The sequence below is a fragment of the Cynara cardunculus genome (assembly GCF_001531365.2).
Source record: "Cynara cardunculus var. scolymus isolate 2C chromosome LG 11, CcrdV1, whole genome shotgun sequence".
Classification (NCBI taxonomy): domain Eukaryota; kingdom Viridiplantae; phylum Streptophyta; class Magnoliopsida; order Asterales; family Asteraceae; genus Cynara; species Cynara cardunculus.
The window spans coordinates 13,649,629-13,666,301 of record NC_037538.1 but is presented as its reverse complement, the minus strand read 5'-3'; the positions used below and the strand labels follow the sequence as shown (position 1 = coordinate 13,666,301).

General features: G+C 35.4%; 2 protein-coding genes across 2 annotated transcripts in view; both read left to right on the top strand.

Moving 5' to 3' along the window:
• Positions 1-1,758: 1,758 nt before the first annotated feature.
• Positions 1,759-12,349, top strand: LOC112521340 (endoribonuclease YBEY, chloroplastic). Its single transcript, XM_025130139.1, has 12 exons — positions 1,759-2,259; positions 3,885-4,136; positions 4,456-4,551; positions 6,993-7,170; positions 7,298-7,366; positions 7,454-7,554; positions 7,668-7,760; positions 8,510-8,581; positions 8,802-8,921; positions 9,020-9,070; positions 9,338-9,526; positions 12,053-12,349. The coding sequence occupies exons 1-12, from the start codon at positions 1,858-1,860 to the stop codon at positions 12,218-12,220; spliced, it is 1,791 nt and encodes a 596-aa protein (XP_024985907.1). The 5' UTR covers positions 1,759-1,857; the 3' UTR covers positions 12,221-12,349.
• Positions 12,350-16,040: 3,691 nt separating this feature from the next.
• The window catches only part of LOC112520628 (endoribonuclease YBEY, chloroplastic-like), a 4,058-nt gene continuing 3,425 nt past the window's right edge, over positions 16,041-16,673 (top strand). The window contains exon 1 of the mRNA XM_025129032.1: positions 16,041-16,075. Coding sequence (XP_024984800.1) covers positions 16,069-16,075 — 7 coding nt within the window. The 5' untranslated portion in view covers positions 16,041-16,068. The remainder of the gene's footprint in view (positions 16,076-16,673) is intronic.

Below are 16,673 nucleotides of genomic sequence, written 5' to 3'. Positions count from 1 at the left end.
CAAAAGTTTTTCGTGAGACCCGTAAGATCAATTTATGTTCATTGATCAACTTTATAAGCTAATGATCTAATGATATAAAGTTGCACGGTGCAATTTTGTGATTATTGAGTAGTCTCGTGACAATTTTGTGATTATGAATGTTCAAATTATAGATCTAATTCAAGGGTTGAGAATTGGTCTTACGGGTTTCACGAAAAATCCTTGGTAACATGATCCTAAGGGGTCGTTTACCAAACACTTACCCGGTAAGTGCTTACCGGTAAAACTTAACACTATTATTTACTTCTCGGGTAAGATTTTAATCCACCAAAATGACATCGTATGCAACAATTTACCTTGTAAGCGCTTAACGTGGTAAGAGTCGTCGCTCTCACTTACCGGGTAAGACTTTTGGTCCTTATCTCGCTCTTACCGGGTAAGATTCTTGGTCTTTACCATATTAATGCGGTGAGGTAATGTTATTTGGTAAGCACTTACCCGAGTAAGTGTTTGGTAAACGGCCCCTAAGTCTATAATTATATATACATATATAATATTAGAAAATTTGGATTTCCCTATCAAATACAAATTGTAGAAAATATTTACATTAGATGATAATTTTATGATAATTTTATGATAATTTTAAATAACCATTACATAAAATATAAATAAAAACAAAATTGGTCAACCTCACATATTTTAATTAATTAATAATTTATCAAAAAATTAAATTCAATATTTTTCTAAACTATTTATCAAAGTTTTTTTACTTATGAAACAAAAGAAATATATAATTTTAACTTTGAATAATAAAAAAATTACAAAAAATGGATAAAATTAATAACAATTCTAAATAATCAATAACCAGTAATAATGAATAATCTACAATTAAAATTAATTAATGATTCGAAATTAATATTAACTAATGATAATAATTAAATTAATCAACAAACTAAATTTAATATTAATCAATAAATTAAAATAATTAAAAGTAATTACTAATTTTTAATTAATATTTATTTATAATTAATAGTAATAAACAACGAAAGTTATAATTAGAAAAAAGTGTCAGAAAGCTCCTAAAACGCTACTCCAACTAATTTTATCTATCCAAACATATACTCAAAAAATAAGCTAGCCCATGTTTACCAAACAATGTCTTAATCTAAGGCTCCCTTTCCATTGTCAGATCTGAAGAGGGTTAATATTTTGGTACTTGAATATGTTATTTCTTTACTCATAATTTTTTTTAATCATCAACCATTTGATAACAACTTATCCATATTTCTTACGTATATCACATTCAATTAATTTTCTCAATTTATATATATATATATATATATGTTCACAGTTATTAAACATATATACGAATGAGTATATAGAGACGTGAATAGATTGAAAATATTAGTATATGAACAGCATATATGATAGTGTAATTATCTAATATATATATATTAATAGAAATTCAACAATCATATTAAATCCAAGAAATAAAAGAATATCGGGTTCATCGGGTTAAGTTGAGTTCAAATATTATTAACCCAATACCTCCGGTTTGACAATTTTACAACTCGATTAGACATCGTGTTACTTCGGATTGGATTATTTCGCATTGGATTGGACTGAGTTGATCGGGTTGGTCGAGTTTTTAAACACCCGTAGGTTTTATTATGTAATAGATGAAGATAAATGATCAAATACGTAATAAATCATAAACCGCATGGACCAAATCCGTAATTTACTCAATAAAACATTACATTTTTAGACTTGGGTAAACCGGCGGTTCGATTTTTCTAATTTGGGTTCGGCCCCGGTGGATATACGCGCAAGACGTATATCCACGCAAGACGTCACTTTCAGTCGCCGTCTCCGGTCCGGATGAGGTATCGCCTCCCTCCTATGCTCCTTCGCAACCTCCATTCTTCCTTGGAGGTTTCCTCCATGGCGGCGACGGCTATCTTCTTTCGCACCATCTGTTCACCATCGTCCACACTCGCATCGTTACCTCCATTGCTCTCTCATTCTCGGTCTGCTGGTCTATCGTATTCTACTACTTCTTCTACTCCATTGTTTGGTGGTTTATTTGGCGGTTCTGTTTACCACGGAGATGGAGATTGGATGCATTCGAGAAGGTTGGGAGGGAAGGTATTGGCGTCGCAGCGAGGGTATAGGAAGGTGCGAGGTCGCCCGTCGGCCAGGAAGAAGGAGAAAGGGAAGGAGTTGGAGCTCGATGTAAAGATTTGTATCGAAGAACAGTTGCCCGATGATACTGAAATTCTGGTTTTACTCCCTCTTTCTGTTTCCATTGTTTTTTTTACTGGTGTTCTAAAAACCGTTTACTTGAGCTAAAAATGGGGATTAAGCGGATGCTGAAGATGTACACATAAGTATATAAAATGCAATTATTTTTGGATTATATCAGAATTATAATTCTGATATTGTATAATTATTGTGCATATACCTGTCACGCTTCCCTTAAACTTTGAATCCTAACAGGTAGAGATGATTGGAATATCTTCAACTGAGAAAAAGTTTGCAGACATTATCTTTGGATCGATTGGAATGTCAACTCGTCAGCAATTCTTCTATATAATTAGCTTAACCAAAATCATATTCAAACCTCATTGATTTCCTTTTTCCAGCGAGTCCTGCCCTGTTCTAATTTTACATTCACATGCATCAAATAGCGATGAAATTTGGAACACTTGTCTTGAGTCTAGTTGTTCCATCAAATAGAGATGAAGTTTGAACCCTAAAAGCTTCTTATCATTTATCTTTAGCAGCTAATCAAGATAATCCACCAAAGATTAGATGATAGAACAGAAAAACTTGGAATAATACAAACCAAGTCCAACCCAATATCTGTTGTTTGGCCTAATTTTTTATCAACCATGTGGAGTATGCGTTTATCGGGTTGGGTCGGGTTTCATTGGGTCTGGCCCAACTCCAAGTCTAACCAAATATATGCGGTTTGACCTAATCTTGTATCAACCATGTGTTGGCTTGCATTTTTTGGGTTGGTTTGGCTGGGTTGGTCGGGTTTTTGTGCACCCCTATATGCAGTTCAAATTTGTTACTTGTTCAAGTTTTACTTCTTATTTTTTCGTGGATATTTATATTGTTCATCAATGTAAATGCTGAAGTCTTGTAAGCTGTAGGGAGAGGTTGAGTCAACACGCTTGAGATGGTTCGATCATATTTTTGTAGATGTTTTTGATGCATCAGTTAGAAGAGGAGACTTGTAATATTAGGAGGACATAGACTAGCCTACTAGGGGCAGGCCAAGATTGACATGGGAAGGTAGAGGAGAAATTTGATTGACATGGGGAAGCAGCAAAGGTAGATTTTGAATATATGGAATAAATTAAAGGAGTTTGGCTCATGAAAGAAGTGTGTGGAAGGATGCTATTAGTGTGCCCTTGCTCAATGTAGGATAGGATGGGATGGGGTGGGGGTATGGGCCTTCACCTTTATATAAGGTTTGCTGGGATAGCCAACCTCAACTCTTTGGAATAATAAAGATTGTTCTTCTTGTTAAATTGGGCAACAAAATTACTTTGCATAAATGGGACAAGTAACATGCCACAGTCATATCCAACTAGTTGGGCCTTGGGATTATGCATTTGAAACCAGTAACAGAAATAAGAGGTGAGCCATCTAATAATATTTTGTTTACATGGTAATGTACCTGAACTCTCAGAACCTGTTCTTCGACCTTTGCATAGGGTGAGTTATCCTGTATCAAAATATTTGGAAATCAATCATCTCTCCATTCGTTTACCTATACAGCATAGTTAGTTTGACACGGAATGTGATATTTGGGAACTTCTTTTAACTCATAGATTTAATTGGTAGAATGGAGAGGCATATCTTGATTAAAACACTTCTCTTTCTAAATTGGGCAGGATATTGCAGAATTACTTCGTCTAAATGTTCCAATGGCTATGAAATTAGCATTTGATGGGTTAAAAGATTCAGATCATAAAACAAGAGATCCCACTGTCGATGATGTTGGCCAATTCGAGAGTGTCGAGTTATCAATACTTCTATGCCATGATGAATGCATCCGTGAGCTTAATAAAGATTGGAGGAATGAGGACCATGCTACTGATGTTCTCTCTATGTCTCAGCATATGCCTGAACTCAAGCTTCCAATGGTGAGAACTGCAACTGCATTTACGACTATGATGTACTCACTCCCTCGTGAAATTGACATTTCAATTTTGATATGAAACTGAGAGTTACTTTCTAACTTCAAATTGATATGAACATGATGGTGTAGGGGGAAAGTTGGATAATGATGTCAAACTATTAAAAGTTTTGCAATATGAACATTTTAGAGTTTAAAAACTAAATCATCATTGTCAATCATGAAATCTCAAAGTACCTGGATTAAATTTCTAAGATCAAAACTTAACTTCGTTTATAGGATGAACTACCAAAAAAATAAAATAACATGTCTTTTCCATCCTGCAGCTAATGTTGGGTGACATAATAATTTCCGTCGAAACGGCTGCAAGACAAGCAGAGGAAAGAGGGCACACTCTTGTTGACGAGATACGCATTCTTATGGTTTGTCCAACTTATACTTTATCCTTCAAATGGTTTTGGGTATTTAAAAAGGGAACTGAACTGTATTATTCGATGCCATGTCCTCCATTTGAATGTTGAATCCTCCTTTGGATCTTTATTTAATTTACATAAATGTATACACAGAGTGTCACACACACACATACTTGCACATGTGTGTATACATATACATACACATATTTGCATACATTTTGTTATATGTGGGGGGAGGGGATGTAAATGTTGGCAATGACTGCATGGTAGAAGTCACTCTAAACCTCCATGAACTAATTGTACCATGTCAACAATGTGTTTACGACATGCTTGGTAGGTACCTCCTGAAATTTGTGCAGTCTTACCATCTTATTTCACACAGATATTTTAGAATATGATGGAGGGGGGCTTTTTCCTCCCAATCCTATAGTTCATCTTTTGGTTGATGAAAACCACATTATGCGAAAAAAGAGCAACATGAAATCAGTAGTATCCAAATAACCATGATAACCTTGTCTAATCAATTTAAGAAAATAAATATTTTTTTTTCCTATCTTTCTATGTGTCATAGTTTAGTTTACACAGGAATATATATGGGTGCCCCTTCATTATCATCATAAATGTGGAAGAAATAAATAGTCTAGGGAAAATGAGATAATAATGAAGAGGAAGTTGATGCTGTGAAATGAGATAATGATGAAAGATAGATATCATAACGATCTCTTGCAAAAAACGAGCCATCAAATATATGATTGAGAGAAAGAGGAAATAGAAAAGTGAGATAATTGTGGATAAAATGATTATATGGTTGATGAAAAGACAAAAATCCATGGTTCTAAAAATTTGTTATGGCCTCCTTATGGCACGTTATGGCACCGAGGCTTGGCTTCGCCGCCACGTTAACCCCTGTGGCTCCACCCTAAGGTTTGGCTTCCGTTGTACTGCGTTATGGTGTGTTATTTTGTAAGGCATGCGTTCTTTTTACTTTTTTTAAGCATATAACTTGGGGGATAAATGATAGTTATGTACGACACATAAGACTTAAGTACACATTATAAGGAAACATAAAAACTAAACCCTAAAATTGGTAAATCTTTACTCTTTTGTTCTCGTACATGGAGAGTCGAACAAGAATTTTTTAAAGATTGAAGAAAGTAGTGAGTAGAGACAAGAGATTTAATCCATCTTGCACTCTTGATATCATTTTGTTATTAGCTCGATAATTATAAATTCATATGAATTTAAATTGTTCTACGGGATTATTCAAAACACTAACAAACACAAGTTATATACATACATATATGTATACAACTATACATATGTCGCCTTAGGGCACGCCTTGAAAAACGCCATGGCCTCGCCGTAACTCGTAAGGCTTGAGGCTTGACCTCACCGCTACGCCACGCTATGCTTCACATCATTTAGAACCTTGCAATAATTGGACAAACTATTTCTTAAAAGTTACTACAAGGGGTACTTGATATTATTTGTAACAGGTTATACAATTAATTTTCTTTTGATACTGAAATCTACATAAAATTTTGTATTATTGGTAAGGGTAACAAGTCGGCTTGTGTTTAGAATTTCTGTATGCTAGCATGTCCTTTTTACAACCATAGGATAATAATTGGACATTGTAAGATATGTTGGAGCAGATGGCAGCATACACAAATCTTATCTATGGAGGGATCTCATATAGCATATTTGTATATTTAAACCTTGATAGTACAAAAATAAATACCTGCTTCAGTATTTCTATTGTACATAGTGTGCATATTTTCATATAGAAGGTGCATTTCAGTTGACAATGGAATGCCTTACAAAACTTGCCGTAACAAGTGGAAAATTATGTGTCAACATTTGTACTTGACTATAAGTAGAGAACTACTGCATCCGTGAGAGGTGATAGACTACAAACAGGTTTACTTGCAGTTTACGATGTAGAAATGCTGTGAATCACGAGAGAAGATGGAAAGAAAACACTAGCAAGATATTAAAATCACATGGTCAGAGAGAATTATAATTGTTGATTAGATACTATGACCATCTTCATTTGATTTTCCATTTTTAATTGTCTTTTTTCTGATCGGTTTCTCGAGCAATGTTATTTGAGGCTTACTTGTGAAGTTTAATAAGTTATCCATAAAAAACTAATTAATTTAAAAAGCTAAACCATAAACCCTAAAATGGTTAGGATTTATTTTTGCTCTTCCTACTTTTTTGGTCACAATACATAAAGAGAATTCCAATAAAAAAGTTTGTCCTAGCAGTAGCTTAACAACCTGATACCTTGGACTTATCTTTTGCTGGCTCCATCTTACTTCTAATTTGAGTAGCAACAATGACATCATTGAAAAGCTTTGATGATCTCTATATTGCTGCTTTTACATTAGATCAATTGGTGCAGAACAGAATTAGAATTGCGAAACTCCACTTCTATATATTTCCAGGTTCATGGGTTGTTGCATCTTCTGGGATTTGATCATGAGCTCAGTGACAAAGCTGAAGCAGAAATGGAGGAGGAGGAAGAACGTCTCCTGAAGAGTCTTGGATGGAAAGGGAAAGGATTGATCCAAAGTGCATCTACTGCTGAAGATGATGAAAGCCCTCTACCAAAGACTCCCGATGGTATTTTACACTTGCACATTCTTGGTTACTTAAACATTTATCCATAGATTTCTCAAGTTTGAGCATGTTAAATTTGTACGTTAAAGTAAATTGTGGTAGAATGCCTTTACATGTGAATTATCAAAAGGAAGGAAGAAAGCAGGCAGTCTTCGATTCTACAAGCCAAAGTTCAACTATATATTCTGTGACATGGATGGTAAGATGGACTCCAAATGTTTTGTTAGACGTTATTTGTATGTTCCGGATATGATTATTGGTTGTTATGCATTGCTATGGACATAAGGTACACTGCTGAATAGTGAAAGTCGAATATCTGCTACCAATGCAAATGCTTTAAGAGAGGCTTCATCAAGGGGTGTAAAAGTGGTGATAGCCACTGGAAAAGTAAGGAAAATTGGGATTTTGTGGTAATTTCTCAGAGTCTGTTTTAGTTATCTTGTTTATGCTGTGGTGCTTGCTTGGGTTCTTACTATTTTGCATGTAATCCTTGGAAACAGACTCGTCCAGCTGCTATAGCTCTATTGAAGATGGTGGATTTAGCAGGCCGAGATGGAATTGCTTCTGAGTATTCACCTGGTGTTTTCATACAGGTTGTCTACTTGCTAATTTTTTCAACTAAAAATGTCCCTCGTCTCTGCCACATTTTCAAGTGTCGCTTGTTACTTATCTTTCTACCCTAAAATGGTCGACGACCCATCTTCTCTGCAAATTGCGAAGTAGTTAAGTGGCAATCTGACTTAACACTGATTGACTATAAATTAGAAATTGCAAGTTAATTTTATATCATTGATTAGTTGAGGATGAAATGTCCGTGTATGATGCAAAGAAGATATGTTAAGAAAGTTTGAATCTTGAAAATGGGAGATCTTGGCGGTTCGCATCCAAACTGGACTTCTGAGATGCAAGCTCACAGTTTTTAGTTTCCTCCATTGGAAGTCTTGAAAAGCCTGTCATGGGCCTAGATGCAAAGTTTTAAAAGACCATCTTTCTTACTAAAATCACAAGTTCATGCTGTGATCTCTAAAGGATAAGTTCACGCTTATGAGCTTTATAATGAAAGAAACTACTATTAGTAGTACACCTTGACACCTCGGTTTTACAGTTAACCCTTGCTTTTATGAGTATGGATCTTCTTTGTCTTTTATTCTTGAGGTAGTAAACATATAACAACTAGTGTATCTCCATGATTGCTACTTTACCCTTCTTGTAGCATTTGTAGCTTTAGGTTCACTGAAGTTTGATTTGTTGCTGACTTTGATGCCATATGGGTCATTTTCAGTCTATTTATCATTAAGAATATTTTCTTCTTTCTCTTATTCCCTATTTATAAATCTTTCAGGGTTTGCTTGTTTATGGAAAACAAGGCCGGGAAATTCACAGAAGAAATTTGGATCCACATGTTTGCAGAGAGGTATGTTATGCTGTTATGATTCTTAAGTTCTCCATAACTTTCAAATTTTATCATGCGACATAATAATCTGTGATCTGCCTTTCTCTAGCCCTCCCCTCTCCCTCTCTTATAATATATCAGAAAAAAAGAGTTCAGAATGCTGTATTTGACAATATTTTTGGAAGTGTTTATAGTTAAATTATCTTGAATTTGGATGCCTAATATACTGCAAGTGATGCAGGCATTTCATTACTCTATAAAGCACAATATTCCACTAATTGCATTCAGTGAGAGTCGATGCTTGACCCTATTCAACCATCCTCTTGTGGACTCCCTCCACACCGTGTATCATGAGCCTAAGGTACCTTAGTCATTAATATAATCTTTCATTTGTGCCATACAAGTATAAGTTGATTTCTGTGGGCCTCTTAGCACTTATTTAACACAAACCATTAACAGGCAGAGATTATGCCTTCAGTGGAGCACCTTTTAAGTGGTGGTGATGTACAGGTATGTAATTAGTTTTTTGAGGAAAATGTATCTTATTGTTTGTTTCTATTATGTTCATTCTTTTTTAATTTCTATTAACAAGCACATGCTGTAGAGTGCCAGCCATCGAGTGTTTATTCGTAAAGAAAGGGTGTATGGCCATGTTATGGGCTAGAAGTTAATTTCTAACCAGCCCTTAATTGAAGCGTGCAAATTATATTTTCAGGGGTGTAACATCTGTATGCTCATCCATGTCTACTTCTTTATGTTGTTAAATTCAAACTACAGAAGGTGCTATTTCTACACACTGCTGAAGGGGTGGCTGGTACCCTCAGGCCATATTGGGAAGAAGCAACAACAGGCCGTGCCTCTGTTGTCCAAGCACAGCCAGATATGCTTGAAATTGTACCCGCTGGTACTTCTAAGGGCAGTGGAGTAAGCATGCTGCTTGACCATTTTGGTGCTACTGCAAATGAGGTGTGTGCCATGGAACTTCCATCGATTATATACCTTGTACCGTCGCTTGTGTTATATTACAATCCACAGAAATTATTTGCATATTCCTTTGTTCCAAAGAAAAAAGAGTTGTTATCAAACGACTATAAACCACCACCCATCTTTTAATATATAGACGATAGACATGGATATTACAATCACAACAATGACAGGTGACAGCAGCTACAAAAACTACCTTGCCTGAATTGTTTACAACAGAGGCATCTTATAAGTTGAGATTTAATTTCTTGCTTAAGGGCTAAACAGACTACGACGGAGATCCTAGGTATGATTTAGTTCTATGGACCACAATAAAAGAATCTCAGTCAAGGAGACAAAACAAAAACTGCACCACTACTATTATTTTGTAATGGATACCTTAAGAGAGAATAATAGTGGCGGATTAGGTGTGATGAGATCATGAGAAACATGTAATGGACAGATTATCATCATAGGCACCTCAATCTCCTCATTTGCTAATGTCAATGACGATATGTGGTGTATAGTAGCTTTGGTGGCAAGGATTCAAATCTCAGAAGTCCAAAATGAACGCTGATTATTGAAGTTACCCTGTTTTACTAAGTGAGGACTGTTTATGTTCTATATCAATGCTCTTAATCATTAACACAATTAGCGGTATGATTCAAGGACTAATGAGATCAGAAAAGTGGTTTAAGGTGTTGATCTGATCTGTGTGTAATTCCAGGGTATGGTTCATGAATTTTCCAGGTCTTGATTTTCACTTCTGAAATGTGTTTTCAGAATTTTCAATAATTTGGAACTATTTTCTAGAGGGGTTGATGAAAATCTGTATTGTACTTCATAACCGATTATGTTGTTTGAGAGATACAAATAAGTTCAAGAGTATGTGCAGTAAGTAATATTTGAAGAGAAGTTTCATGAAAAATTGCACCAAGCGTACGTGTAGTTCCAATCAATATAATCGAGTTAATTTCTTATAATAACATTAATTCACCATAAGCATAGCCAATTAATCCTTGTTACTAGATTCTTGGTAGTTATTGCGAGAGTTAAAATTTGTTTCACGTTCCCCCTTCCTGTATTTCCCATGGATGAGGAGGCACTAGGTCAAAGGGGTCTAAACACGCCTTATCTCTTGAACTGGTTAACATAGTCTCCAATAAACGTTCCTACTGCCTACTCATCTGCTAGATAAGCATCTTTTTCTCTCATATTCTATGCACATGTGCTGTCGTCCTTCTTTCTCAATGCTACCTGTTGGCTTAAGCTGGCATTGATTTTGTTTTCACCAAATGTTACTTTTGGCTTGCTAAAATAAAAACAACAGCATGCAACGATCAGTGTGGAATTTACTTAACAGCCATTGATACTGCTGTGCTATCTTGCCAATATGGAGTTGATTGATGAAGATATAGCTGTTTCATAGAAGGCTAGAGCTATGTGAAATCTGTTAAGTACAACCTAATCTCTTTAGTAATGTAGCCATATATACTTGCCTCTAAAGAAAAAGCACTATATCTGGTTTTGCTTCCTGCCTCCTGTACTAGTTTCAGACATTGGTTTTGTTGAACAACAAGCTTTTTATTTCTGATGAAATTACTGCTGGACTTCAGGCCATACATGAGGTCACCCTTAGCCATTCGCCGTTTAATAACTAAATAAATAGTCTGACTTTTGTATTGATCGTCAATGAAGAAAAATCAAGAGGTATCATAGATATTTTTGGGCATGCTTGGTTACTAAAATTATTCATTAGTTGGTGGACCAAACACTAGATTTATCTTCGATCTCATTAGCATAGCATCCTTACGCTCGTATACTAGTTTATTAAATTTCACAAATAATTTATGTATTAAGCTCATCAAGTGCAAATAAAGTTTTACTATCAAATGAATCGATCATAGACCTATCTGTAAATGTGCAACTCTTGAATGAAAAATATGGATACTAAACCGTATGTTTCATACAATGAGGTCCAATATGCCAATTCTTGATGCAGTTTTGTGAAAGTAAATCAGTGGCAACCATCAAAGTTACCACTGAGCCCGCTATTTTTCCCTTTTTAGAAGAGGATGTGCATTAACATGCTTGCTCATTCCATAAAAATGTTGTCATGACTTTAATTGTAACTTTTGCTGGTTCACGTAGATTTCCCTTCCCTTCATCCTGGTGTGTTTGGTATGCGGGGAAGTACCGGACATAAAAGAACTTGTCTCATGTTTTGTGCGACAATTAGACTTGGACCGGACAGGAATGAGTGGTACAAATGCATTTTTTTTCTCCCACCAAAATAAGTGGAACAAAAATCTGGGAGATGGGACAAGCTTGGTGAATTACTAAAATACCCATGTCAAATTAAAACCTTAAAACCTTCCACAATTCTTTCACCATCCCACCTCACTCTTATTTATCCAGTCCAGTCCCATTTGTGTACCAAACACGCCCCAAAGAACCTTCTACTTTTAACTTCTGTGATCCCTACTTGAGGTCTTTAACACTTTTCTCTTTTTTACCAATGGTGATCAGGTAATGGCAATTGGTGATGGCGAAAATGACATTGAGATGATTGAATTGGCTTCTTTAGGCATAGCTCTCAGTAATGGTTCAGAGAAGACAAAAGCTGTGGCTAACGTGATTGGTGCCAGCAATGACGAAGATGGAGTTGCTGATGCTATATACAGGTATGCGTTTTAAACAACATTTGAGCTCAAACTCGAAAAACTTGTATTCTTTTCATAGTTATTTTTTTCATTTATTCCCCCCCTTGGGATTCCTATCCGTTATTGAGTTAGCTAGCTAGATACGGGAAAGGGATAAAGAAAGGCTTAGGGGTCGTTTACTAAACGCTTACCCGGTAAGTATTTACTGGACAATTTTCCTTAACGGATGAACATGGCAAAGGCAAGAATCTTACTTGGTAAGAACGATGATAAGAACGGAGAGTCTTACCCGGTAAGTGAGTCTTACTAGGTAAGCAATTACTGGGTAATCATTTAGGTAAACGGGCCCTTAGTTATTACCAAAGAAAAGAAACAAAGAGCGCAAATTGTCATCGGTCCAAGAGACTTTGTTAATGGCAATTCTATTTTTTTCTCATTGTAAAGCTTGGAAATCATCTAATTGCTTATAATGATTTCATGAACAACTCTTCTTGTATCCTCATTTCTCATTTGATGATGTCCAAATTTTCCCTTCAAGCATTTGTGTAAATGTGCTGCTTATTGGGAGGGTTATCTTTGATGGCATAAGTGAATGGCTTTAGTGTTGTAGGTGCGTAAATGAATGATCAAGGATCGGGGGCTTTTGCTATCTTGCGTTGTGTGTGTGTGTGTGTGTAATGTATGTACACGTGTGTGTATACGTATTCAACACACACATGCATGTTTGTTAACATATATATATATATATATATATATATATACATATCTCGAAAGTATCTAGTCTGTCTAACATATGGCATATGTTTTTTAGATTGACATTGCTGATTTGGTTACATTAGTTAAGTGGTAGCTCAACTGGCTCCCTGGAGGTCACTGGTTCGTTAAATAGAGGGTTTGTGTATGTTAACATCAGTCCCCCATGAGATTAACCTGGGTGTGTGCAAGCTGGCACAGGCACTCATGGTTACCAAAAGAAAAATTACCCGATACCTGAAATGTTGTTAAGACCTTTTTGTCTGTATTACCTACCTCCAGCACTACCCTATATTGGCTGATGTTGCTTTTTAGCCGGACTCTTCTGTAGAAGTACTTTCTTCATGGGTTTTCTGTTTAATCCAAGATCGACTATAAGATATCAACAACCCTAGAGAATGTCTCCTGGGGACCACTCCTTTGCCAGTGGGATGCATGCTCCGTGATGACTATGGGATCGGTGAAATGGAGGAGCTTCGGAGGGTGCCAGATACCCTTTTTCTCTCCGGATTATGTGAATGTGATAATGACTCCAAAGGTATGTATATGAAAGTCCAAAAAGGGTGGTCAAGTTAGGGAAAACAAATTAGGTATTTTACGCCTTAATTGGAAGATATCTAGTTGGTTTTGGGAATTGGGATGGTATACTTATACAAATAGTGAGTCTTGCGGTTACAATGTAATGTGGGAGTTACAAGTCATTGAGGATTGGGCTTCTTGGAGGAACTAGACTCTTCAACCATCCATCTATCATGCTGTCGCGTATCTGATTTGTCTCTCACATGATGTTCATAGTTCGGGTGGTCTGGATGGTTGGTATCGTAGTGTGACTATGGACAGGGAGAGGCCCACATCGAGTGGGGTAGTTGTTTGTAGAACCACAAAAAAATGGAGCCATATGTCTTATTTTCAGATCTTTAAATGTGAATTTTTAACGTTTTTTTAATTTACTTCTCTTTCATGTTTTCATTTTTCTTTATATATTCTTATCATTTTAATTAATTAATTATTAGATAAGATACATTAAAAATACTTATTTTCTTACAAATTACAGTGTTTGAAAACTTTTGTCGGCATTTTAAAAATGAGTTAAATATTTGATATTTTAAAATTAATTATATTTTTAATGTTAAAATAAATAAATAAAATAATATATTTTTAGCGTTAATGATAAGCATGTCCGTTCTTTTTTGTATTTCTTTAAATAAAATTTAACATAAATAATAAAATGGAAATTTTTAATAAAGTTTTACGTGAATACAAATTTCTTATTAGGGTTTCTCTGTTTGGTGTTCGTTTGTTTATACTCATTTTTTATGTTAACATAATAACATATTAACCGGTTCTTTAGGGTGACGGTTATATTTGGTTTTAACTCTTAAAACTTTATGGTTATTTATTTAGAGTTAAATTGTGTTAATTTTTAGATATTAGGGTTTTTTTTTTGTTAATTTGAGGCTAAGTTTGTTGGATTAATTTATTTATATTTGATGTTAATATGTTGTATCTTGATTTGAACATGCACAATCATCAAGTGGAAATATTCCAACAACAACTACAAGGGTGGTGTCTGATTGGTTTGAGCTTGGCTCCAAAGGTAAAAAGTACTAGGAGGTTTTAGGTTTAAATTCAAGGAAAGAATAAAAATCCCCTTGTGGCCATGGAGGTTCAAATACGGTGACTGTAAGCTATCTGCAAAGCAGGTGGTCGTCCTGAGATTAGTCGGCTCACATAGTGGATTAGATATCCAGGTTAATCAAAAAAATATATTCCAACAACCGATAGAGTTTATATTAATCAATCCAAAATCATCAATCTTACCTTATTAGTTATTAATGTTTATCTGAAAAAATAAAACTAAAAAAATATAAGCTGAAGGCTGTCAACAATAAGCTGTTAGATTAGTTGTATGAATAATTATTAAATGATATATTGGTTATTAAAAAAAATACAAATAGTTTGATCATTAGGTAATATTGATATAATATATTCATTTATTAAATTGTAAATTTACAATTTTATTCAAAAAAATTTTCTTCATAAATTTAACATTAATATATTAATTGATACTAAAAAAATATAAAATATTCTTTATATTACAATAAAATAAAATATATTACATAATAAAAATACAAATTTAACACAAATATAATTACATTATTATTAGATAAATTTTTTAAAGCTGATACTCGTACAATTTTCTTTAGATCCGATCATGACTGTGGGATCTATTTTCATTAATTTCAGATATTTTCTAATTTCATGTTTGTATAATATATTTTATTTTATTTTATATTAATTATTTAATTAACAAATTATAGGAAATAATATTTTAATTATAATTTTATCGTTATTTGATTAAAATACAAATTTTATAATAAGATATTACTTAGAAAATTGGTTATTATTTCTTAATAATTAAAAAAAATTTGGTTAGCAAATAGCAAATGCATCGTATTTGAATGGTCCAGCAACCGTTTGCCCGCGTGATTTTCCCCCACCTCTATTTTCCATTTTTACCAGCGAAGAATCCTCCCGCTTTTTCCCCTTTTTCCGGCGATGAATCCTCCCGTTCTCTGCCCTCCGGCGATCCCCTTCTTCTGTCACCTCTTTTCCTCTCTATTTCAATGGCCACCACCACGCATCCAACCAGATACGGTCCCTCACTGTTTCGACGGCCTCCACACCTGCCCCGTTTTCCCTCCCTCATTTTGGTGACTTTGCTTCATAGATGAACCTGCTTCTCTGCACCTGCTTCGACTCTGCTTCCTAGATGTATTTGTTTTGGTGAACAGGGATTAATATTTGGTTATTATGGTTTACAATTGGTTGATTTTTGTTGATTAGTGTTGGATTTGGGTTGATTTTTTGTGATTAGAGCTTGTATTTGGTTGATTTTTGCTGAAGCAGAGATGGAGAAGGACTTGAGCGAAAGGGCATCTAGTGCTGAAGCTGATGAAACTCCCGATGGTATTTTAATCTTGCACATTCTTGGTTACTTAAACATTTATCCATGGATTTCTCAAGTTTGAGCGTATTGAATTTGTACGTTACAATGCCTTTACATGTGAATTATCAAAAGGAAGGAAGAAAGCAGCCAAGCCAAAGTTCAACTATATCTTCTGTGACATGGATGGTAGGGTTGACTCCAAATACATCCCTGGGGCTGTATTGTTTGCTGAATTCGAATTTGAAGGAATTTGATGGAATTGGAATCACAAATTCCTTTCACCAAATTCATTGATGATGTTTGGTTCGCAGATTGAATTGATTGGGTTATGCGGAAATTCATTATCCCTTGTCTCAAGTAAAAGATTTGAATTCCATTTCTGGGCAAATCTTATAATTTGTTTTTAAAAAGCCAAAAGTAATTTTAGCGTCCAACTTAACCAACACAACCACCACCCTAACACCTCTCGCCACCACCCTTCAACCACGCTCACCACCGCCCACCGAGCGCTAACATCTCCGTCCCCACTGCAGTCATTACCACCGCCACCGCCCACCGTGCGCTAACATCTCCGCCCCCACTGCAGTCATTACCACCACCACCGCCCACTGTGCGCTAACATCTCCACCCCCACTGCAGTCATTACCACCACCACCGCCACCGCCCACCGTGCGCTAACATCTCCGCCCCCACTGCAGTCATTACCACCACCACCGCCACCGCCAATTAATATTATCATTCCACACCACCCACCCCCAAACTCCACCACCACCCACCCACCCAA

Bases quoted from the DNA above. Each gene is read 5' to 3' on its own strand.
- LOC112521340 (XM_025130139.1), top strand. From the start codon at position 1,858: ATGAGGTATCGCCTCCCTCCTATGCTCCTTCGCAACCTCCATTCTTCC. The intron at 2,260-3,884 runs GTTTTACTCCCT...TAAATTGGGCAG, and splicing joins CCGATGATACTGAAATTCTG to GATATTGCAGAATTACTTCG. The intron at 7,555-7,667 runs GTAAGGAAAATT...CCTTGGAAACAG, and splicing joins TGGTGATAGCCACTGGAAAA to ACTCGTCCAGCTGCTATAGC.